This window comes from Anser cygnoides, chromosome 11, assembly GCF_040182565.1.
Source record: "Anser cygnoides isolate HZ-2024a breed goose chromosome 11, Taihu_goose_T2T_genome, whole genome shotgun sequence".
In the NCBI taxonomy this organism is placed as follows: Eukaryota; Metazoa; Chordata; class Aves; order Anseriformes; family Anatidae; genus Anser; species Anser cygnoides.
Window position 1 is genome coordinate 13,911,463 of NC_089883.1, and position 26,523 is coordinate 13,937,985.

The following is a 26,523-nucleotide window of genomic DNA, read 5'->3' on the forward strand; positions in this document are numbered from 1 at the left end:
TCACTTGTAATTCACACTTGAAAGTTTTCTTCATTATGAAATAGAAGTAGCAAATTTTAAACCTAATTTTTTATCTAAAAATGAGTGATCCTGATTTAACTTAGTTTTGTTAGTTAGACTACTTAGGGACAAGGATGATGATTATCTCTGAAGAAAGCAGAAGTGTTAGAAGTGGAAGCAATGACTCATTAATTTCTTCAGAATTAATAATTCTTGCTTTTGAAGCATTGAAGGGTCACCTAGTAATAAGATGGTGGCAAAAATTGGTGAATCAGAGCATCATAGGGCATTGCATGTGAGAAAGGGTGAAAATTACTGGTGCAGGGATTCTGCCTAAGTCATGGCATATGACATAACCCAGCTTGTATCCCACCATCAGTATTTTGTGATCTCACATCTGTGTACATGTGCACACAGAGGCACAGCGGTGTGTGAGCACAAGAAGTGCACCTCAGCCGGTTTCTGTAAACAGCCTCACGACTATGTAATTTCTCAGTCTGACTGAAGCTTTCAAAAGTTACTTAAACTTTGACATTTGAACATTATTATAGTAATGAAAAGCTCAGTCAAAATGCCAGACTTTTATAGGTGTTTTTGTGATTGAGAGGAATTTTTTTCCTTGAAGGGATACCTTCTGTGATGTGGAGCTTTGTTTTCCCATTTACTTACCATCTCCCGTTTCCCCACTAGAGGACACTACGGGCAGGAACAACGGCACGTCCCCTTCATCCTTACAAGTAACACAGCTCTATTTAGAAGTCAAATTCTGGTTTGGAAGAAAAAATGCTTACGTGAGATTTCAATCTGGTTAATACTGAAGCGACTTCTAGGGCCAGAGGTGTTACCTGCTAAATTGGTTTGCCCATTAATTTTCAAAGTGCAGTGAATTGCATTATGGTTATCATCAGAACAGGAACTCAGGCACTGTTGACTCTTGTAGGGGACAAACCAGCCCCGGTGTCGTTCAGTTGGGGTATTCCTGTCATTAGAGCACACCTCGGCCTTTCTGCCAGCAGCTCCAGCCAGTCCTGTGGCACTGCGCAAGTGGGCTTAAAAATTGCACAGCTTCGTTTCCCACTCAGCTTCTTACAGCAGCAGGCCTCCTGGTTTTGATGTGTGGAATATTTACTCAGGTAAATAGCAGACACCCTGTTGGGACTTAAACGTGCAGTCAACTTTATAGGGTGTTTATATGAAAAAAAAAATTATCGCCATGCACAGTGTTCATATTAAAAATGAAGAACACAAAGCAAAGTGGCACACACCTGCAGTTACGTAGGCGTGTAGCTGAGTGATGTACGCCTGAAGCTACTCCCTAGTGCGGGTGAGGGGCAGCCAGCCTCTGGTACCGAGCGGCCGTTCCCCGCGCCCTCGTGCCAGGCCGGTGCCATGGGGCCGCAGCTGCACTGACCCCACCACGGCCCACGCAGGGCACTGGGACAAGACATGCCCTGACTTCAGCCCCATGCCCGCTCCTCCGCCAGCCTCGCAGCACCGCAGTGGGACCCTGTGGGGCCATTGATGCTGTCATGTTGTAACCTGCTGCCTTCGCTCAGGGACATGATATGTGTCTTTTGGCTCGCAGCCATACAATGAATGTGATCCGCGGCTCGTTCGTTTACAGCAAAAAGCCTTCTTTTACACTGGGCAGTGGGCATTTAGTGGCCACAGTGTTTAAAAAATGAATGCTATCTTAATTTTTCTTTGCTTTCATCCAAGTTCTGGGGCTTTGTTCTTAATGAAAGCAATTGCTATTCTTATTTTTAAAGGTAATCAGAAGTTAAAACTTTAAGCTTCATTTTAGCTAAACATATGATATGTTCTGTATGAAGATTGAAAATAAGAAATAAATTTAATCCAATAAAAATTAACAGTGCAGGTCAAATATCTGTAATAGCTTTGTTTTATGTGTCATAAGGTTCATAATTTTATCATAGTCGTAACATCCAAATATTTTCCTTAGATAGTATTTTCAGAAGCTGAAATTATTGGAATAATTTGAATATTTTCTGTTGGAATATAAAAATAAGTATTTTTTTCAAACAGAAAAGAACTTGTGTTTGTAGCAACTGGCGAACTACAAATTTCAAAAAATGAAATGAGGATAAATTTGGGGAATATTTCAGATTATTTTGTGGCGCCATAGGATAGAGAAGCTATCACCTTTTCTCTATTGGCCTCGTTCTACCTTGGTACCATGGACACCAAATTAAGATTGAAATTTGTGGTGATCTGGTCCAGGAGATCACACTAAGTTAACGTGAGTCGTAATGGCTCTGAAAGAGGCATATTTATTCTGATTTGTATGAGACTTAAATGCGTTTTTCTGTAGCTCGGTATCAGTAGAGTCCTACTTTCTGCCCTAATGGCATTCACCAAAATCACAGTGACAGCAATTGCTGAGCGTAAAGGGCAAGTTCCTTGGTTTTTCGATTTATACCAGTGAGGAAGAAGAAAGCACTGAGAGTTGCCACCTTTAATTTTACTGTGTGAAATCAACAAGTGGACTTAGCTCTTTTTCATGGGCCTGGAAGGTCCTTTATTGAAAAAGTGCAAGTGTCTGGCTGCTGGTGTTTGACAGTGAGGATATTTACCTTTTATTTGTCTCTTCTTTAAGATACAAAATACCTTCCTTAAATCAGCCAGTTGGCAGGGATTGGGGTGAGGTTGGTTAGGGACAGGAGGCAGCACAGCCGATAAGCTTTGTCTTGCTCCTCGTTTTGCAGGATGTGTGTGCCTGTGGCCAGTGGAATATAAATTGTATTCAACAAGTTGTATTCAACTTCGGATACTCCTGCAGTAGCCAGTTTCAGCCTGCTGTGATGTCTGGGGAAGGGAAGTCATTAATCAAATTTAAAGCTGAATTACAGCAGTTTAAAAATGATTTAAAGTCAAAATCCAAAGTTTATGAAGTGCATAGAATTTTAAAACTTAAACACAGGTCTTTTTTTACCAGCTAAAACTAGAATTCAGGCCCTTGGATCTCTGTATTTTACCACAAAAATCTAGTAATTTTGTGAACACAGAACATAACAGGGAATTCTGTGTTTATGCTTCCTTTGCTCTAAGCGTAAATCAAGACTAAAGCTGTCCTTAGGAAAATACAGAATATTGAGTTCAGAGCATGAACTCAGCATCCGATCAAATGGATATAACTGATGGAAAACCTGAGATCTAAGTAACCCTACTCAAAACGAACTCAGTACTTCAAAGCCTTTAATTGGGAGGTAAGGAGCTTTTCATGTGTGAATATTCAGCCCTGAGTGTCAGAGATGCATGTTGCCAGAAAGCACATGGTGTGAAAAGGTTCAGCAACGTGCAGAGACCCCCGGAGCACTGCATCAGCCATCTTAACTCTGTGTGGTACAAACTACTCCTAGTTGCAGAAACATCGCCTCATCCGACCAGTGGTGGCGGTGGGCAGGATAGCAATACCCCGGTGGCTGTCGTTCAAAGAGCAGGCTGCGTGCAAACACAGGCGGAGCTCTTGGGACAGCATTTTCTGCCCAAGCAGACATTCCTTGTCACTGCCAGGAGGAAGTCAATAGGTCAGATGTGTGTTGCCTCGTGCAAGTTGGACCAGGCAGCTTTATATCATCAATAATTTGTTTGCCTGGAGTTTCTGTAATCTGTGGATTAACCTTTTTCTCAAGATGAACATATAAATAGGAACTTGTTACTAGAGGTCAGCCACAGACTATTTTTTAACTTGTTTGCTGGAAATGGTATTACAAGGCAAGTTCAGTTCACAGATAAGCTCTGCAGTGTTGTTATTCCAAGATTTACTCTGCAGTCTGTTACTGAAAACTGCTGTGATTTCTGATTCTGTGGTATGCAGTTAGATGTTGTTAGCTTCCAAGGCACTTAACGCATTACTAGTTGAGACCTTTTGCTGTCCGGTCTGGTGCTCTTTTTTCCTCTGTGTCCATTTGTATCAGAATACGTTCCAACATATGCAAAGTCATTTCTTCACTGAGCATTTGCAGGACAAGAGATCTGTTTTAATATCATAAAATCAGCGTAAATAACCACAGTTAATTATTTTCTTCATATTGTGTTTTCCTGCGCCCCATCTGTCTGCCTGTGGTAGTGGCATCCATGCAGTTGTACCAGTGATAGCACTGAGCACAGGCACAGCAGTGAGCATTCGGTGGTAAGAAAGTGCCCTAGGCATTTCTGCTAATGAGCAGGTGCCAATTTAGATAGAGATCATGGCTAAAGTAATTATTTTCTTTGTTTTTATATTTTTTGAAGAACTAAAGGTTTTATTTCATTTAGTCTGCTGGTATATGTTAACACACGTTCAATATTTTTTAAATTCCACTTCTGATTTGAAACCGTATCACCTAAAGATGCCCTTTGTTGTGTGTTCTCATCTGAAATACTTCACAAACCCACTTTTTTTTTTTTATCTACACAGCAGTCATCTGTTACTATCATGTGGATGGGGTAACGGGCAAACAGTCCAAGGGGTTATAAGAGAGTACCCAAGGCAATCAGTGTGAATGCTGTGTTTAGAATTCAAGAGTTTTTGGCTGCCCTGCAGGTCTTCAAACAAACAACCGTAGCTCCCTCTCTCTATCTTCTCCCACATAATTTTAATATCTCTAGTTTTGCTGGATTGCACTGGTTTTCATAGTTCAGCTGAAGTCACTGCTGCTTTCCTGTGGCCAAAATTTTCAATAATGAAATGTCAGCAATAGGAATTTAAGAATGAATTAATCATGCAAGAGATCTGCAAAGTTTCTATTCACTGGACATTTCTTGTCCAAAAAAATTCTGGGAGAGAACAGGAGAAGATCACGTAAGTGGTGCTCTTAGTATATTTGTTTGGGAACTGTCAAAATGGTCCTAACTGAGTCATCCATAGAGATCTAGGAGCAGTTGTTCCTGGTTGAACCTTTATCCTTGCTTTTCTTTGAATTGATACACTCATTGGGTGTCCAGTTATTTATAAATAAACATTTTTATTTTTAATAAGCACAAGTGCTGTAATGCTCAGTGCTGTCTTAATATTTATAAGGACATCTTATTTTCACCAACAATATTGCCTATTTCTGGTTAGACTCCTTAGAATGAGTGAAAGCAGCTAAACAGATGATGTGGTTCACTGGTTTACCTTCACCTGTCTTTGTTTTATGGCTTTCACTGGGTTGTGGAAGTTCACAAACAGGATTGCGACGGTCCTGTCCTCAACATCAACACAGTCATTAATGGAGTGCCTCTCTGTGATTTTACTGTTGAACTGAAAAGAAACTGCAGAACTGGGAAGATTGTTGGAATAAGGTTCATCTTCCTCAATAGGATAATGCAGTAATTCAAAAAGGAGCCCTACTCAGTGTGGTTTACCTTATAATATGGAACAACATTTGGAAACAGAAGTATGAATTAAAGAATGTGCATAGGCAGAAGTTAAATTTATAAGCACGTGACATTTAGTGTTTGCAAGACAGTCTTCAGAACAGACCTAGACGGATTTTAAGTAGCTTGCAATATATGACAGTTGTAATGTGCTTATAGAAAGTATAGTAGTAAATGACTTTTTTTGAACTTTTCATTGAATTTGAAAACAAAGAAAGTTTAGTTTTTATTGTTATATTTCAGTGGTGTAGCAACAGCTGTTCTTTTTCAGTCTTTCTTCTCGTTGTACCTATGTATTCTTCTTCCTTTATGCTAAATATGTGTAATGGAATTAATATAGCTTTGTTAATAAAGAAAACAAAAGAAAAGGGGGAAAAAAAGTCACCACCAAACCGTATTGTCCAAATGGCTTAGAGGCCGCAGGGTAAGCTCTACAGGGGAGTGTGGAAGTACCAAACATCCTGCAGGGAGGTATCGTGAATTTACCTGCCTACCACCTCAGGATCTAAGCAGATGCTAGGTAAGCATCCTCACCTAGATGAAGGCACTGAGATCGGTTGTTTTGGGATGCAAACACAGAAATTAGAGGAGCTGGCTTATCTTTAAGGCTTCAGAATCAGCTAGCTCTGCCCTTTGCTTTGTGCAAAGGAGCATTACTCAAGCCCTCCTTTCTGTGGCCTTGCATAGCATTACCTAAGGAGCTTGGCTGCCTTAACATGTAAGCAATTCATGAAGGGGGAGTTGGCACAAACGCCTGCTAGATGTCCTTAATGTGAATGAATGCCTCCCCATAACGGTACATAGATGATACTAAGCCAGTCCTGTCTCGTGCTTGAGTACCGCACCTAGTTTCAGATTTACATTTTCCTACTGATGTGCAGGTGCCTGAAATTCTGTTGTAGGTCGAATCACTCATTTTGAAAACCAGTTTAAGATTTTTCAGGGGGAACAGCGCGTTATTATACTAGTATAGTACTGATTTCACTAGATATATTTATTACAGAAAACAAAATTGAGTATTTTAGTAGAAAATATTATTTTGCTATGTTCTCTCCAGTGATTCTTACTAAAAACACTTTTTCTTGGAGGACTAATAGGAGTGTAGATTTTCTATGCTGACCAGCGTATCTGTGATTTTGTATGTGCTTGTAGATACAATGATGCATTTATTTAAAGAGAGGAGAAAAAAAAAAAAAGAAAAAGGATCCAGCCCAGGATTCAGTTATCTGGCTTCTTTTTCTGAGGCAGCTTTGACCTGTATTTCTTAGCTCCTGGCATTTAAGAATCTTCAAACAGCCAAGAAAACGAAAGAAGAACACTCTGAAGATGGATTTCAATTACATTTTGCTAATTAGTTTTTACTTCTTCCTTCAGTAAACAGTTTAACAAGTGCAGAATAGTCACACAAGTTCAGTGTGTTCTTTCAGAAATAGAAATCAAAGTTTCAAAATACTTGGGTTTCATTCACAAATATTTTCCATCTTACCAGTTTTAGTTCCTGAGGTCTCTTCAAAATGTCTTTTCAGATTAGTTTTTTATTCAGACATACAGAGTGGGACTAGCAGAATGCGTTCTTTTGGATGAGGAAGGAAAATGTTTTTTAATCAACATCAGAATATTGATTATAGATGCCTGTCTGTGGAGTGGTTTGCACAGCAGTATTTTTAAAGGTAGTTTGAAAAGATTTCCGATGCAAGTGCTGATATTCAAACTGAAGTGCTGAAGTTACATGGAACAGAGATGCTAAAGCTGGCATGAAATCATTTTGGATGTTAAAGGTCTGCGTTATTTCTGATTCTTCTCTGTATATTAAATAATAAGAGTACTTTAACAGGAGAAATGTATGGAAGTGAGTACTTTGGTATAGAACGTTGGATTTCACCCAATAACTCTTGCACCAAATTAATAAATTGTGATTTAACTAGGATCATATTTTTCTAGGAGATAATCAGGTTTGATTTAAAAACTTCAAATGATTGAGTGTCGACTATATCCTAAGTATATTATGGTAGTCGTTAATTACTCTTGGCATTAAAAAAATCACTTTATCTGAATTCATCCAGTCTTGACTTATAAATACCAGCTGTTACTGTGCATTATCAGAAATAGTCTTCCCATTCAGGTGCTTCCATCCGGTGATCCTGTCATATTTTTACTTTCCCTGACATACGCTAGATTGTACTTCCATAGTGTCTCACGTTGAGGCAGGTTTCTCTGGCCTCCAGGCTTGTTTGACAAACCTTCCAGTTTGTCCAATGGCCTGTGTAAAGCGGGAGCAGCAGAGCAGGGTAGCAGTTTTGGCTTTTCTTCTGCCCTGGAATATTCTATGTAGGCATCAAAGAGTGTTACTAATTGATGCTCACTTTACTTCGCTCTGTGTTACTTAGTATAACCGCTGACTTTTATAAATAACTCAAAGATGTTTCTCCTGTTTTGATTTTATTTCAAAGGCATACAGTTATATTATCCAGCTACCTCAACAAATGAAGCAAACCCCAGCAAAGTAACAACACTACTGGCCCTTTCACATATTTCTGTTGCCTGTGTGTCTGAGCAGAGTAATTGGATATTGTGAGGCATATGTGTTAATGACTTGTTTTTGCTGTGTTTATTTTTCTTTGTGAAATGTCAGACGATGAGATGAAACCGTTATTTTGAGCTCTGTATTTGGCCTGCTAGTTCTTGACTTTGCCAAATCTACTGGTATCATTAAGTGGTGCTTCTGAAGGTGCCACAGATGCCAAACCCTGATAAAATCCACCCTGTCTTGCTAATGAACACACAGACAGTTGTTCCCCATCTGCTGCCTCTGCCTCTGTCTGGAAGGTTGGGAAGCCCTTCCTTCTTGATCACAAAGGACGTAATTATTGTCTGTAGAGGAGTCAAGTACAAAGACAGTTCATCCAGTCTGACCGCTACTACACTGCAGGCCACCAAAGATTAACAGCTGCTTCTCCTTTGATTAGGTTAGGTAATAACAGTTACTTTAGTTAATAATTGGATGGATTCCCAGGCCATGTAATTCAGGTTTAGGCTGTCATTTTTTGCTGGCATGTTGCTGAGCTGTATTATTGGAATGGAGCCTGTAATCCTATTAGTCAGTTGTCACTCAAGCCATAGGAGAGGAGAAAAGAGGAATTCAAATCCATTAAGGTTTTGTAACAGGTAAATCAGCCACACTTGGTGGGAGTGTGCAGGGACCTTTCCTGAGTGTTTGTCATGATTTAAAAAAGAAAAGATTAATTTTAAAAGTTTATTAAAATGCTTAGTTCAAAATTAATCCTTAACGTTGTTACATGGTTTGTTGTCATTTCTGTTCAGTTTGCCACGTGTGCATTAGTGTGCCTACATTCTGCTGAAGAGGTACATGATTCATACACTGCTGTGTTGAAGTTAGTTAACGCGTGCTCTAAATGACAAGTATATAGGAGTCCAAAAATCATAAATGCACACTTAATATCACGTTAGCTGTGTTGGCTTTCCTCCTGTACAAACAGAACTACTGTATTTTACAATGATGCAGACTTCTGAAAAGCAAAGAAAACAAGACTTTTTTTCTTGTATTAGTTTTGAGTGCAGCGTCATCTGTTCTGAGGACTACATCTCCAATGCTATTTTTGCAATGGTTAAGACAAATTTAGGGGGCATCTGCATGGCTTTTGTGCCTTCTCCTCTTTCTGTCCAGAAATGCTTAGATGACAGTAATAATCATTTTTTTCCCTACATGTTCATTTGCCCCTGCTGTTCTGCATGACAGGGTAGCTTTAGAGCTTTGAAATCCTTTTATACTTGCAATCAGGTTGTCTAAAAATGTTGTTTAAAATAGTTACATATTTGTGAAAGTATGCATGAGCAAGGCAAAGCAGTTTCACTGTTTGAAAACCAAACTTAAATATCTTTTCTACAACACATGAACCTCACTGTATTGACTGCCTTTGCTGAGTAAGCTTCCCAATCTAACTGTGCAGCCACTCTGAAGGAACAGTTTCTGTAGTGAAGCTATGAAACAGTTTTCATAAGCACCTAGCTAAGTAATTCAAGAGACTAGGTTAGAAGGCTGGAGGATTCTCTCAGGCAGCAAAAACGTGCCATGCTGGTTTGTGCTCTTCCAGATAGGGAGTTAACGTTATCTCCCAATAGGATCTGTCATTTTTCATATTCGTGTGGTGCCTGATCTGCTCGGTGCTTTTGGTGCTGCGAAAGTAAAAGTTGTAATTACCCAAATGGGTCTTTCATTCAGACACGCTGAAATCTTTGATTTATTCATACAGGTCAGTGGGTAATACAAAGCAACAGAGAATGATAAGTGAGCATCAATTAGTAACAGGTTTTGGTTTCTGTATACAATTTAAAGAACAATATTATTGAGCAAGGGCTTTGAGTAACTTGTATGCCTCAGCCTACTTCTAACGTATCAGCTAACATAAAGATTAAGCACTACAGAACATTAAGTGAATTTGGATCATATTTTGAAGCATGTAGGTTAATTTTAGAAAGAAACAAATTGAGTAAGATACCCTGCTCTCATATGGTTATGCTTTAAGAAAGATTTCTTCAGATGAATACGTAAATACTTCAAAATTTGAAAACCATCTCAAGTAGAAATTAATTCAGACGTCTTAAAAACATGTTGGTTTTATTTGGCTGCTATATTTCAGGAGAGTATGGCAATATTTTTCAGCCCTGGGATGATTTAATACTGTTTTTTCCTTACACACAGCTCGTCTTCTACCTGAGGTCTCTTATCATGGGTAGCTGAGGAGTTGCCTGTGCATTTTTCACTGTTTTCTCAGATGGCACAGTCACACAGCATTCACTCTGAAAACGTCAGTGATGCAATATTCAAGTGACACTCTGCTCCTTTGTGGCTGGGGCATGCTTTCCCAGCAGTTCTCATCACCTGCGCTGACCCGAGGCCAGGCGGAGGAGCTGTCCCTGCAGTGGGGGCTGTTGGCAGAAGGGTGCCTGCATGGTGCATACGTACTGGCACATACTCACAAGCACCGTGCGCCAGCAGCTATTTCTGTAGTCGGCATTGTGTTTCAATAAATGGGCTAAAAGCTCTTGGATTTCTCCATCCAGAAAGAACCCTTGGAGGTAAATATGTTTGATAGCATGCCAAAAGCCAGTGAGATCAGTAGCGTGCTCCTAATCACTGGGTGGCAGTTTTACAGACCTGGTGAACAGTTTGCTCAAGAATCCTTCCCGGCTTTGCTGCCAGTTTGTGTTTCTTCCTTTTAAGTTCCACCCCCACCCCTTTCATGAGCATACTTAGGGATTTATTTCCGTGATAGCTAAATGTCAAAATGCTGATTAAGTAATCTAGAGAGGAGAATAATAGGGATTAAAGCTGAATGATACTAAACTGGGAGAAATTACAAACTCACTTCAGCTTGATAGAAAGACAGCAGTAAAGGAAGTTCTTTACAATGTAGATTTGTGCTTTGCAAAGTATACTTGTGTTTTAGCAAAATACTGTACAAAACTAAAGGTTAAAGGCTAAAATAACACTCTGCTTGGTGATGCTGTCAGGCTTTCTTTCAGAGCAAGGACTGAATTTGCAGGGTCCATATGCTGTGAAATGCAAGACCTGGTATCATCAGCATAATAATGGCACTCACGTTTTAATGTGATCTGCCTAAGTGATTTTATGCACACGTAGAACAAATCAGGGAACAAGTTTGGAGGTTGTCTCCTTTCAAAAAAGCTTGTAAGAAAGAGGAAATACCTATCTAGATACTGTCCATGTTCATTAAAACATGTATCACAGTATCACAGATTTCTAGGTTGGAAGAGACCTCAAGATCATCGAGTCCAACCTCTGACCTAACACTAAGTACTCCACTAAACCATATTGCTAAGCTCTACATCTAAACGTCTTTTAAAGACCTCCAGGGATGGGGACTCCACCACCTCCCTGGGCAGCCCGTTCCAATGCTTAATAACCCTTTCGGTAAAGAAGTACTTCCTAACATCCAACCTAAAACTCCCCTGTCGCAACTTTCGCCCATTCCCCCTCGTCCTGTCACCAGGCACGTAGGAGAACAGACCAACCCCCACCTCTCTACAGCCTCCTTTAAGGTAACTGTAGAGAGCGATAAGGTCGCCCCTGAGCCTCCTCGTCTCCAGGCTGAACAATCCCAGCTCCCTCAGCCGCTCCTCGTAAGACTTGTTCTCCAGACCCCTCACCAGCTTCGTTGCCCTTCTCTGGACTCTCTCGAGCACCTCGATGTCCTTCTTGTAGCGAGGGGCCCAAAACTGAACGCAGTACTCGAGGTGCGGCCTCACCAGAGCCGAGTACAGGGGCACAATCACTTCCCTAGACCTGCTGGCCACACTGCTTCTTATACAGGCCAGGATGCTGTTGGCCTTCTTGGCCACCTGAGCACACTGCTGGCTCATATTCAGCCGACTATCAACCAGTACTCCCAGGTCCTTCTCTGCCAGGCAGCTTTCCAGACACTCACCTCCCAGCCTGTAGCTCTGCTTGGGGTTGTTGCGCCCCAGGTGCAGGACCCGGCACTTGGCCTTGTTGAACTTCATACAGTTGGCCTCAGCCCATCGCTCCAGCCTATCCAGATCCTCCTGCAGAGCCTTCCTACCCTCGAGCAGATCGACACACGCACTTAGCTTGGTGTCGTCTGCAAACTTCCTGAGGGTGCACTGGACGCCCTCATCCAGACCATCGATAAAGATATTAAAGAGGACTGGCCCCAGTACTGAGCCCTGGGGGACTCCACTAGTGACCGGCCTCCAACCAGATTTGACTCCATTCACCACAACTTTCTGGGCCCGGCTATCCAGCCAGTTTCTAACCCAGCGAAGCGTACGCCAGTCCAAGCCCCGAGCAGCCAGTTTCTTGAGGAGAATGTGGGGAACGGTGTCAAAAGCCTTACTGAGGTCAAGGTAAACACATCCACAGCCTTTCCTTCATCCACCAAGCGCGTCACTTGGTCATAGAAGGAGATCAGGTTCGTCAAGCAGGACCTGCCTTTCATAAACCCATGCTGACTGGGCCTGATCGCCTGCTTGCCCTGCAAGTGCCGCGTGATGACCCTCAAGATAATCTGCTCCATGAGCTTTCCTGGCACTGAGGTCAAACTAACAGGCCTATAGTTCCCGGGGTCTGCCCTCCGGCCCTTCTTATAGATGGGCGTCACATTGGCTAGCCGCCAGTCAACTGGGACCTCCCCCGATAGCCAGGACTGCTGATAAATGATGGAAAGAAATGATGTGAAAAGCATTAAAGTGTAGCTACAAAGGTAACAGCAACAGGTAAAGATTAACTTCATTAAAATCCCTAAAACATTATGTCATTACTGAAAATTCTTATGGTATTCATTTGTAAGTGTTACCTTTATATAGTACGTGGCATGTATGTGTTATCTTCGAAAAAGTAATGCAGGAATTTCAACTCCTGCACCTTCTGAAGAATACTCTTGCCTGTGCACAGACATTTCACTGCTCTTTTTCAGAAGTGCTCAATGTGATAAATACATGTATTAAAGATTTCCTACACTGACATGAAAACTCAGGACAATTGTCTTCCAGTCATCTGTCATATCCAGGAATTTTATTAATTTCTGTTGGTTTTCTTTTGTGTTTGTCTAGAACACAGCAGATCAAATAGCATTTCGGGCTGCGGGAGGACTGACTGCCCTTGAACATGTTCTTCAAGCCATGACTTCTCCCACCAACCTGAATGCAGTTTCACGGGTTCCTTTCAAGTAAGTATCAACAGTCCTTCATTGGCCACTTGGTATCACTAGAATATTTCACATCTGCTGCTTCATTACTGCTTCTTCTCATAGTCCAATGGTTAACTTCAAAGAAAAAGCATGCTCTACTCTGTGCTGCCATGGAAGGTGAAAGACATTTCCACTCAACTTCTAGTTTTCAAACTTTGTGACTTTTTTCTATCTATGGTGTGTTTGAACAATGGCATCCTCAACTGTACAAAGTGAGAAAAGAGAAAACATTATTAAACAAAGAGGCTACCTTTTATAAAAGAGGAAGTACGTATCTTTTGAAGTTGGTATGTAATGATCTCTAGTGGAAGATCTCTTATATTTTCTTTCTGAAGGCTTCTAATTCACTGTAGTCTGACTACTTTTAAAGTAAAAAGTTCTTCTAAGATACTGCTGGCTGAAAGGGCTTCTACAAATGTAAATCCAAATTCTCACGGATTAGAGGAATTCCTCTTTATGCACGTGAGAGCAGAAGGGTTGAAATATCTAATTCTTGAAAAAGAAAAATAGTAGTGACTAAACAGAATACCTGCAAAAACTGATAACTGAAAAAGCATGTTTTTTTCCCTAATCTCTGACCGTAGTTTGTATCCATTTAGAGGGCCATTTGTGCTGTCTGTCAGAGCAGAGTTAGGGATATTTTTAGTACACGAACAACCAAGCCTGAGATACTCTGTTGTGTACCATTGTCATCATTTCTTTGTAAATGTATTTTAATATTGTAATTATTTGAATTTAACAAATACAGCGTGTGGTTTTAGATCTGTAGTGTCCATTATATGTTATGGGACAGGTGTAAAGTGCTAGGAAAGAACACCTAGGAAAAAAAGTGCTCTTAACAGCCTATCTTTGCTCGTGAAAGAGAACAAAATTCCTACATTCCCTGTAAGCCATGCAGAATGCACTTCCTGCAAGTCCAGCCAGTTCCACTGATGAGTGATTGTGAATTAGTGCTATAGTGAGCAGCTCAGCAGTAACTGCTGGGAGAATGAAAAATACTACTCAGTCTGTAATGATGCATTTAAATAACAGTGTAATTATACTGACCTCTTGACCAAAGTATTTGTGACTTGGAGGACTACCAAATGATCTTCTTCTGCCAGAGCTCAGACCTCAAATTAAGATCAGCTGTTTACAGATAGCGGGTTGTACTGTATTTGCAATTAGTGACATTCTTTTAAGCACTGTGTGAAATTTAACATAAACAGGAATAAAATTATTTTAAACAGAAAGGCTTTACATTTGGGGAATGCAGTTGATATGGTTTCATTCATTCCTGCCATGAGAGCATGTTAAAAAAATAGCTATAAGTTACTTACTGATATTATTTAAAAACAAGTGCAACATGTGAAGTAGGTTTACCGTTGTTTCCTGAAGAAGCAAAGCAGTAGAACTAATGCTGTTATATTCCATTTCCTGCTGTCCTTAAGGCTGTGAAGCACCTTTGCTTTGCTCCATTCATGACTCAGATACAAAGCCTGCCTTTCTATGAATTATTGGAAAACATTTTCAAAGTTTCAGTTGCTATTGGGTGTAAGCTTAAGCTGTGTTTTCAGACTGCATCCTTCCAATTTCATGCCTTGCTTGTTAGCATGAATGACTAAAGCACTCTGAAAATTTAACAGAAACTTTACATTGCCTGAAACAAAAAAAAATCTGCTGTTTATTCAAGTTTAAATGCTAATATTCTGAAAAATATGAAAATTATATTTGTTGAATCAATACAAATGTCCCAAATGACTCTGAAGCAAAGTTATTTTAAGAGAACATACACAGTCATTGAGCAGTAAGCAGCAGCTTCCTCAGAACACTTGTGGGAGCCCTCTTTCTGTAGGCAAAGTGCAAAGAGCACAGAGACCTGCAAGGAGCCAGGTTCCACTTTTATGATCATCTTCACATGTTGCATTGCTGCTCAGAGAGAGCTTCCAGCTCTTGGCTCTGCAGCTGCAAAACCTGCTTGCAGCCATGTGCCATTTTCTGTCTGTGAAGCATTTGGCAAGGCACCATTAGGACAGTCCCATTACTGCCAAGGGCAGGAGTGTGTAGTCCACCCACCAGCCAGGTCACTGAGCCCATGCCAGTAAAGATGGGTTGGGGTGAATACTGCTGAGGACATTAGTTTGAAAGTTTGAGTTTTTCTGTAGGCAGAGGTGTAAATGAAATAGGTAGGCATATGACAGATTTTATTCAGATTTTATATAAATGAAACTAAGAATTTGCCTGTTGCATCTTTGACCCATACGAATAAAAGTAGCAGATTTTTAATTTTTCAGCGTACAGTTTTTGTGATGGAAGCCAGTATCAAACTTTAGCTGTTTCCCTGACTGTTAACAGGCATGTTGGAGAAGTATAGGTGTACAATTAGATTTAAACTAACAGACTTGACATTAGGGCTTATGTCCAGTGCAGTACATTTTCAGCATTCATCACACTTTTTCCACGTGGCATTTTTCCCCTATGAAACAGTTGCCAAAATCAAAGTCAATACAATTCCCTAAGTCAGAGATTGTACCTAATGTATACTGTAGAGCTTACTATTAAATACAAATAAATGTTGCTATTCATCCTCTTACGCTGTTCTAATCTGAGGATGAAAACACATCTAAATGATAAGAGAATAGAAGTTTTCAAATGTAATAATAGAATTTCAGGTCACTTAAACTTCTTAAGAAAACCTTTTCCTAGTTATCATGCAGTTTGCGCTTCATGCATTTGTAGGTCTAATTATTGCTGATAGACTTTCTCCCTCATTATCTTCCGTATGATTGCCACTCGTATTTGTTAGACTCCTCCTATTCTATTTTATCATTGCCACTTCTCAAGATCATGTGCTGCAAAGTAGCAGTAAAAATACTCCATATAGGAATCACTATAGACAATTGAGAACATTTGGATGAATTCATAAAGAGATTATTGATTATAACCATACTACATTATAGAAATTTTGAAAGACTTCCTTGAAAAAACAACTGTGTTGTTTGCTGCTAGAAATCACAAAATGGAATTCATACGCTTCGTGTGAATCCTCTGTACATTGATACTTTTCATCTTTGGAAAATGTGGATATGTGTACTTCCTTAGCTATTCCTTTATATGGGTATAAATAAATCGCATTTTTCATGTAAAGATGAAAAATGTAGTAAAAATAAAGTCTGTTAAGGCAACAGAATTTCAACTAGACAGTGGCCTTTTAAGACGGTCTGTCAGCAGCTGATACATTGAGCTTGATTTAAATATTTTGATATAATGAAATATTACTCTCTCATAATGTATTCTGATTGCAAATGCTTTTTTCTTAAGAAATAACAAAGCGTTCAACCAACAATATTGTCAGTTGGCCTTTAGTTTGGACATTGAACAAATGTTTAACTCTTAAAGAAGAAAAAGTTACACGCTTTTCTCAATAGACACATGTATCATAAGTCCTTACTATTCATTTTATTTGGGTGGTATGATTTGTATTTCTTTTTGGTTTCATGGTATTTGTGAAAATAGAACCAAATAGTGAGCTATATAGGCATCTGAAACTATTGTAGATGTAGAAGTATGTTTGGAGGATATACAGGTTGCACATAATTTAACACAGAATCTTGATCTAAATGCAGGTTTTTTAGGCAGTAAATTTTTAGCTCATGTTTGATTTCAGGAATACTGTTTTTTTTCTCGCTTTTCCGTCCAGATCCTTTTTTGAAAATTTCTAATGCAGTGCATGTTTATTTAGCTTTTTCTAAGGAGAAAGTATTTTAGCGTAACCTTTTCTTTGGTATTAAAAACTTGGTTGGAAAATAAAATGCATGCTAGAGGTATTGCAGTGAACTTGGTGTTGCTGCATGCAATGCAGACCCTCTGTGGTTGATTTCCGTGGTGCTCTTTACCATATAGAAGAGTGTATTTTGTGCAGAATCTGCAACTCAACTGCCAAGAGCAAGCCGTAGTTCCAGAGGCTGTGACTTCTTGGGAACAGTTTGAAACGGGTCCAAATGTGGCTGTTTTGGAGAAAGCGTGTTAATGCTTATTAGTATGGAAAGTAATTTCACTGAGAGTATTTGACAGATTCTTCAAATGTGTTTCTTTCAGTACCGAATGTTTGAAGGAGTTTCAAAAACAGAGACTAATCAGACTCTGTAGACTTCTTTAAATGAAGAAAATTTGTATTGCCTATTTATTTTTTGATATGAGTTTGACATTTTTCTCTCCTTTGTGTTAAAATAATTTACATCCTGACTTCTTAAACTTAGAATCTAAAGAAGCACAAGTTTTCTCTGCTTAAAGGCGAAACAAGTTAAATTAACACCTTTCATTAATTGCCTTCCTGGCTTCCCTTAGCCAGCTATGCTTTGCAAAAGGGCACCGCTGTTCTGAAAACTGTTTGTGTGCTCATGCAATATTTAGTCATGTGTACTCATCTTAAATTGGGAATGCCTGTTGTTTTGTGATGAGGTTAAGCTATTTACAAGTAGGTGAGGAGATTACATGGGCTATTATCTACATCTCTCTTTCTCCAAAATCCTGGCAGTATGGTGCAGCTCAGAACTTTAATCCCATGTCTACAAGATAAAGCTTTATTATCAAAGATTTAACAACATGCCTGCTGTTTTGTACTACTGTCCAGATTGGTGGTTAGACCAGCAGGACAGCAAATGCTGTGAAAAGATGTGACATTTATAAGACAGATGATACATGTGGTATTGGGACAGCTTTTTTCCCTTCAAAAAAAACACTGAAAAAATAAGAGAAAGCAATGGATTGTAGTAGGTTTTATTATTGGTGTTAACATACAAATTAGTGTCTAGCTGTCTTATTTCTTAAACTAGCATTTTGTAATTTTCCTGAATTTGCTCAGTTCTCCACAGAAAAAAAGGCAATATACAACCAAATTTCAAGGAGTTTCAGACTTTTGACATCTTTCTTACGCATGTACTGAAAAGCAAATGGGAGTTGCATAGCAAAACAATTTCATGATTTAAGATCAAGACCAGAACATGATTCTTGTCTCCCGCGTTGCTTGCATATTTGCTGTGAGCAACTCATTTATCCCCTTTGTGCCATGCTACATTACTGTCCTTGAAAACTGTAACAAATCTGCAAACAAATGAGGCTTGTAAGATTTGTTTATTTCGCATTTGTAAAAGTACTTTGAGTTCCTTGGGTAACCAGCACCTTTAAATACAAATTAGCAGTAGTTGTACTGAACAAAGGAGGACTTCTGTTACAAGTTAAGACATAACAGAAACTGTCTTTATTATGATGTATGTTCTCTTTGCATGCAGCTTGTCATATCATTCACTTAAGGCAAATACTGTCATGGTGACACAGGTAGAACCATAATTAGGTGTTTGAAAAGTAGAAAATAGTGCCTATATAATATTATGGATAGGATTGATACAAACTTGTTTGTTTTTTTTCCAGTAAAAGTGATATTGAGCTGAGAACTGTTTCTAGCTCATTCTTTGTAATTTTTACTTTATAAGCATGCATTAAAGGAAGTAACTTGTGCTGTTACTATTCAAGCAGTTCTATAGGATTGTTCACTTCTTTTTTTTGACCTAAAGTGGAAAAGAAGCTTTCTTCTTGTAAGGTTATTCCCTCTAGAGAAACATTCACTGATGACTAGCAGTTAGAGGTGTAAGGACATAAAGGTACTCAAAAGAGAATGACATCTTTGCAAGAACAACATCTGAGACCTGTAGCATCTGTCTTTTTCCAGGCTGAACTCTTTCTGTCAGTCTCAGAGCTGGATTTCAAGCTCACAGAGCTCAAGAACAAAGCAATATTGCCTTACCATGCAATACAGAAACGAGTTTTATTGTTCAAAGTAGCTTTGTGAACTGTTAGGAAGCTTTTGGCTGGAGCCAAATCCTACAATGAAATAACTGATAAGCCAGGGACAGGGGAACTTCTGTGGAATGCTTTCAGATTCTGTCACACTTGCAGACACTGGTGGAAATTAATTATTGCTTGTCATGCAACGTTTTTTTTTCATAAGTAGAGTAACATTTCAGGATGAATCTATGATCCACTTTTGGAAGCATCTTGAAGGAGAATTAGTGCTGAGTTTTGTCTTATCTATTATTTGTGATGAGACTTTGCAGCTGGTGCACATTTCTAATCAGGCATCTGTAAATAATGCAAAATACAGACAAAATACTAATTGATTATGAGCCTCTAATTCTTTTGAGGATTCCTGAATACATAGGTCCCAAGAGTGAAGTACAAGGCTTTTTACATTCAAATCATTTTTTCTTTACTTTTGTTTCAACTCATATTCTTACCTTGGGGTTTTTTTTTTTAGCTATTCCACTACTATTCCATTGTGCCTGCTGTTTTTCAGTAACAGCTCACCTCCCACTTGTTCTCAATACAGCTTTTAAATACCAACACTGCTCACTTTTTTCCACACCAGAGTGCCGCATAATATTCAAAGTGGTTAAGAATCAGCCATTTACAACAGAGTTGACACATCCTAAATTTGATAACTTTTAGTTTTGTATTATTTCATTGCAAAATTAAGCTTTTTTTTTTGAGATCTTGAGCTTTTATTTTGAATAAAAGTTAAGAATTGTCAACTTGTTCATATAAGGTAAATTTGGCATTGAAGATGTACTAGCATCAAAGAAAATCATATATGTACATATAAACTGCTCAGATCTAGCTTGAAGATGTTGATTAAAGTGGCACCTTTTACTATTCCTTTGTATTCATGTAATATGAAAATAACACACAGAGGAATGTTTTCGTCTAGTTTTAAGACAGATTTCTCTATTGGATCAAAGTTTGTTTACCATCAGGAGTGTTTGTATAATTGGATTTACTCTAGAGGAAAACCTTACATCGGAGGGTAGACTTATGTGGTTCAAGTGTGCATGCTGTCTAACATAGCTGTAAAGCTGATTTGCGGGTGTGATACGAAGTTTAGAGCAACATCAGTAATCAATAAACAGCTGCTTTATGTGTGAGGCTCCCCCTTTACTATTTCAAATAATTTTGTATCTCTTGAGATACGGGATTTGTACTTATGAGCAATTCGCTTCAGACAGGAGAGAAAGAAGGAAAAAAAGATTGCTTTCAGTTTTCCATCCCAGAGAGTTTAACTGGTAGTTAAATAAAGTTCTTGCTTGACATTCACAGCATTCAGCACTTGTCTCAGAGGCCTTGTGCAGAAATGGTGACAGTTGACAGCTGTTGTGCCCTTAATAAGATTAAAGTAAAGAAATTAGTTGTGCTCTCGGTAATCTGCCATTTAACGCTGCAAACCACCTGGGGACTGCTTCTGTGCTGACACTTCCAATTTGGAATCTAGAAAAAAGTGTGGAACTGAATCATAGCTCAGAACGTGCTGTGATCAGAATGTGTTTAGGTGAATTGTAGTTAGCAAGCTTACGTTATCAATTAAAAGAACCCTCTTTATTGTTGTGAAAAATTAATTTGACATCAATTTGCTTACAGCACCTTTTCAAAACCATTACTTGAGTCTCTGAAAATTCAAATACCTTTTCTGACATAAGGTTCATTTGGGAAATAGAAAAGCATGATGCATTATTACAGTTGAATTTGTTCTGTGTATAAGTGGGAAGTTTGTGTTTTCAAATGCAAAATAAATGGTCCTCTTTGCAATTATGAAAATCCCCATATAGCAAAAAAACATTGCAGGGAGTTAACTAAATCAACTCACAGACTGCAGTGCTGTGAAAATGAGTTAACCTACCAAGTTTATATTTGACTCTTTAATGTTTATATTTAAATAGAATTCATCTTTATTTCAGAATAGCTCATAAAGCGAAAGGTGCTGATTTTCTTTTCAGCTGAAAATAGAAATTACTGGTGCAGTTCCATCTTTCTCACCAGGCAAACAACCACCCAACCAGGGGAATCATCTGCTATAAAAAGTTAAAGGAGGTGCCTAATGATTTTTTTTTAACGTATTATTGAGAAAAGTGAAATAAATATGTCGTTAGGATAGGAAAAGAGAGTCTTGTTGCAAGGGAGGTTTAAAAAATTGCATATGAAGCATGCTAATTGAATTTTTATGGGTGTTATCATTGCAGGGTAAAAAATCAGGTGAAATAGGCAAAAATGAACCTGCCTTTTATCAATAAATAATGATTTAGTATTGTGCTCAAGTCATGTGAACGGCAGATTGAAACTGATTTAATTAGGCGGAACAGTAAAATTAATTCCCAGTACAGTAAAATGGATATAACTGGTAATATGGTGATACTCAGAATTATAAGAAAGGAAAGGTATAAACGTTCCTTACATTTTTACAGATCAAAACAAAAGTAATGCTTCCTTTGTAAATTCAAAATTATTTCTTAAGTTGAAGAAAAGACATTTCAGAAATACACATGAAAAATATTTACTCTGAATTTTTTGTCCTCTAAGCATTTGCAGCTTTTCTTGGTTTGTGAAATGCAATATATTTTATGTGAGGTGTTTCCATTTCAGCTCTGGGGACCCACACTGTGTAATCAGGCGCCACACCAATGAACACCACAGTCACTAAAGCAGCCATCCTCAATTGTTATGTAAATAACCTCCTTGTTTTAATGAAAGGAAAAGTTTCAGGCAAAAATAAAGAATCACACTCGACTCTATCTTAAGAAATAAGTTCCAATAGTCCACAGCTGTAATGTTAGATAGCAGCTTTGATCAATTCTGTACAGCCACCTGTCAGTTGTTGTAGTCCCACTTTTGTAAGACCTTTTGGCAGTGCTCACAATTTTTCTTCTGTGGAGCTTATTTGAACTTTTTCCAACGTGTTCAGGAAAAAAAAGTTCTTTTCCTTTCAGTTTACTTTAGACAAATGACTTGAATTGCTAACTCTCTGTATTTATTATTGTCTATATTTATGATGCATTTGTGTAGTGTGTGTGTATTTGTATAATAATAGTGTAATAGTGATAGCTTTTGTGGTAAGCAAAGTTCAAGAAATGGATTTTGTGTTTATTCTGGAATGGTGTTATGCTTGGTCAGATTTATCTTCTCTAGGAGTACATTTATAGGACTGGTCCCAGCTTTCCTACCAATCCTGTTCATAGAGCACTTCAGTTTGAGCAGATGTAAGTAAGTGCAAGTGGTGCAGAGAATAACTGAGCATGGTTTGTACACCTGGAGCTGTTGGTGGCTTGTTCGTGACTTCCAGTTCAGACCATTGTAAACCTGTTACCTCTTCCATCAGCTACAAGTGTAGGTCAAGTGATGCTATTGAAGGTGCACACCAACGCTTCAAGTTTGTGCAGTTCATAGTATGTCAGTAGAAGCTTTTGGACAGGAACTTCACCTGCTCAGTTTTGCTTACTCAGTACAAGTTACTCAATCCTCCCCACTCCTTACGTTTATTTATGGGTGCTGCAGAGTAGCTTGTCTCAGAATACTGTGAATTCCTTCGTTCAGGTGTTTTTCCAGAAGGTTGTGCTAGGAGAGGGACCTCATACACAGACTACTTGTGTGTGGCACAATCATAAACCACAAAAAAAGAATGTTACACATCCAAATTATGCAGAATATCAACTGATTTCCTAAGTTTAGTTATGTCTTTCTAGTATGCCCATTATTTGCTAGGTTTCTACTCTGAATGCTTGCATGCGTTTAATGAGAATGCATATGCATATCTATACTTATGAAAATAAATTTAATTAGCACATATCACAAGAAGAGTTCAGGCTTTTCAAATTTACGTATTCCAAGGCATGTTATTTAGATATAAACCATGAATGTGGAAGAGTCCTGCCTAGTATGGCTTTAGTATATTGAAGCTTCATTTTTTCCCCTTAATTCATGTAAATTTTTTTACTTTTGTGTGGAATCCAAGTTTAAGTGAATTACTGTGAATTACTAAAAAGGAAGTTTTGTGGTGGTCTTCCAGTTATTTGCTCTTAATTGACCAAAGAAAAGAGTAACATTGATATTCTTTTTTTTCTCTACTTCTGATCTTTTAGGTCACTTTGCAATACAGTAAATGCTTACGGCCTCGCCTGTAGTAATTGCACAGAAAACTGCACCTATATTCTTTTCAGTAATAAGATCACTTTTCTAATGGACCTATTGATGCACCAGTTGACGGTACGTAAGCACTTTAATTTAGACTGTTTTTTACGTGTGTTTCACAAACATATTAAAGTACCTGGAGTGTAAGGGCTCCAGGGGATGCATGAGAATAAAACCTGAAATTAAAACAATAAGATTCTTTTGTTGTATGTATTTGGTAAGCTGTATGTACTATACTTTTATACAAACAGATATATTTGCTTCTCCTAATAAATTCTACAGAAGCATACATACCAGGAACTCCAGTGAGTGGACAGTGTTCCAGCTTTAACCCCTTCTGGGGCTTTCTTCTCTAATTCACCCTGTAGCAGTATTTGAAGTACAGAATGTTACAAGTTGTCTGTGTGTGTCCAGTTCTTCTGTGTTTCAATACTGAAAAACCTAAGTCAGTTCAATATGTTGCTGAATATGTATTTACTGACAAGTTTAAATAGCAGAACTCTTTAGCTGTGAAAGTTTTAATTTTCCAGTGTTTCATTTAATTTGAAATGTCATTAAATATTTTATTTGAAAACTCATTTTTAATTCATAGTGACCTGCTCATCATAAGATATTTAGTCTTGGTTTTCTACTTATAAATTGTGTGTATGTATTTTCATGAGCCAAGCAATTTGTTAATTGAAAAGTTATGTACGTACTTTAAATAATTCAAATGACGCTGTTAAACTCAACAAGCCATAGGACTGTTGATGAACACTTCAAAAAGATAATCCAAAGGTCCTTGGCACAAACAAAGAAAACAGGAATGCAACCTGTGCATTCTCCTCTAAGTAGGTGCCAGCTCATTGTTCTTCAGCAAATCTTTCCAAGAGGATTCCAGGTATTAGATTTCAAATATACTTAGTGAAAGGTGCGTGTATTGTGCTGGGCCAGTCACAACACTGCTCGCTCTCTGCAGAGCGAGCCAGAGCACAGGCTCTGTGCTTAATTACACAAGAGATGAAATCCTTCAGCACTTCACAAGTGACAAGATTCATTCTGATGCCAGACACCTTCCCTTTTCTCAGTGTAGCACTGCACAAATGACCAGCCCTTCTTCTGAAAAAATACAGAGGGTATTTCTAAGAAAATGTTGGCCACCTGAGAAGCCAGAAATACTGCATAAAAGAAATTTACTATGCTTAAAGCTGTTCTCAGTCTGTTGCCAAACACTACGGTTGAATTGCAGCAAAACTGTAATTAAAGCCTTAAGTTTCCCTTGATCCACAGTGGACTTCTCTTTCCTGCACATAAAGTCTCTTATGTTCTCTTCAGGCAAAGTTGGCCCTTGAACTAGGATATCTTCATAATTCTATGGAATATGTATTTTAAGTCAAAATAAATACAGTGCTGCATTTCTAACTCCGATTTCTCTCTCTTGAAAATGTAAGAAGTCAGGTCAAGGTTGAGTTTTCCTTTTTTAAGAAAAAGAATAGGACAGATGGAAAGCACTTCTTTTAATTGGATCAAACTCTGAACACCAGAATATTAAAGAACACCCCCCCCCCCAAAGCATTTAACTGCCTGCAGTGTTCCGAGTTTAATGAGCTGTACGGTGCTGCCTCTCTCATGTATCTTCCTACATACAGTGGGAAAATAAACCACAACCAATACTGGGAGTAAAAAAGAGAATATACACTTGCAAGGTTTTAACGAATTGTTAAACAAGTGTGCTAATATTTGCTGAATACAGAAAGATTCAAATTTTGAAAAAGCTTTAAATATATTCTTAAATGCAGCAAGTATCAACCTTACTTTCAAGTAATATAAGGAGACTATAGTTTTTATTTTATGCCTCCAAATCTAATGCAATGTCAGCTTCACTTTTCCTAAAACTCAGGGCTATCCATTTTAAAGAATCAGATTTAAAACAACCATTTTTCATTGGTGGCAAAATGTTCATTTGCTTTACACGGGTGTAATATGTTTCTCCTCAAAGAAAATACTACTTGAAGAACAAAAATTTTTGTTTTCCAATGAGAGCATGGATACCAAAGGATCATTGATAGAAAATCAACTGGAAAAAAAAAAAAGTGAAAGCTTTATCTGTACCTTCTGAAGCCTGTAGACTTCCCGTGCCCGTGCAGTTTCCATTTCTTCTGTTCACTAGCTATTACACTGAAAGTCCAACATCCTGTAAATACTATTTTTAAAGCATACACTTTCCAGAATGTTTTTGAGGCAAGCCCAGTGATGACTAGCAATTGAATGCTTTAAAAAACTTGAACTTTCCATTTAGGTTTAACAGCTCAATATTTGAAAGGATTCATGGCCGTGAAGGATTATACTTTCTACAGGAAAAATAAAAACATAAATGAGTTTTTGGTGATAGCTCTACATTGCTAACTGGAAACTGTATATTTTTGTTAGTAAAAAAAAAAAAAAAAAAAGGCACATTGATATACAGGAGTACTTGTGGTGACATGAGTCAGAATGGAGTAGCATTTTTAGCTATATTAAATGTGTGCCTAAGTGCTTTACTGGATTGGGGCCATGTTGTTCAGCATCTTGCCGGGTTAAGTCCTAGATGCTGGGCACAGCTGAAGAGCTTACAGCAGCTCTGCACAAGCAAGGGATTCCCTACACAAGAGGAATTCTCTGCTGAATGGCTGAACTCTTTTATGGAGACTGTTCCAGAACTGAGAATCTGGTCATCAGAGCTTTTCATGTCAGGAACTGATTTAAAGCAAGTAAGAGTCTTGATTATGTCCAGCCTGGGTGGTCATCATAAATGGTAAAGTAGTGTTGAGCTGTTGAATGTGTCAGATGACTGAACACTAGTTATGTTTTTCCTGTGTTTCCCTTGTAATTAAAACATGCTTTATACCAATTTGCTTGACAGGTCATTTTAGGTATGTAGTTACTTATAGATTTGCGTCAGTTAAACTGTTAGACCTCTTAAACCTCCTAAATAGAAGTGGGGAATGTTTTGACGTTTACTTATCCAAAGCCAAACAATAGTTTCTATGAATATCATTAACTTCTGTCGCAATCAACAAACACAAATCAGAGCTTGAAAGCTTTCACAATTATACTATTACATCTTATGATTTCCTACCCCCTTGCTCAATATAATAATCAACATGCAGTAATACATCACTTTTCTAAGCATCCCAGTTAATGTTGAACATAAATCTTGACAGGTTTTCACACTCTTCCATTAATTACTTCTTCAGTAAAAGAGTTGATCTTTTGTTGCTCATTGAGTTCATATAAAGGGAAAATAATGAAGGTAGGAATGAAGCTCAATTTTTCCTATTTTCTGTAAAACAGTATTTCCTTTTATCTCCTCTCTGACATACACCACAGGAAAAAAGCATTTGTTCTCATTTTGTATTAATACAACCACAACATACACATTTTTCCCCAAAAATCAAATGTGAAAAAA

General features: G+C 38.3%; 1 protein-coding gene across 5 annotated transcripts in view; it reads left to right on the forward strand.

The window, feature by feature from the left end:
- The window catches only part of SCAPER (S-phase cyclin A associated protein in the ER), a 160,368-nt gene that overhangs the window by 92,432 nt on the left and 41,413 nt on the right, over positions 1 to 26,523 (forward strand). For all 5 annotated transcript variants that reach the window (XM_067004071.1, XM_067004069.1, XM_067004070.1 and 2 more), the window contains 2 exons: positions 12,973 to 13,088; positions 23,048 to 23,171. In XM_067004071.1, coding sequence (XP_066860172.1) covers positions 12,973 to 13,088; positions 23,048 to 23,171 — 240 coding nt within the window. The remainder of the gene's footprint in view (positions 1 to 12,972; positions 13,089 to 23,047; positions 23,172 to 26,523) is intronic.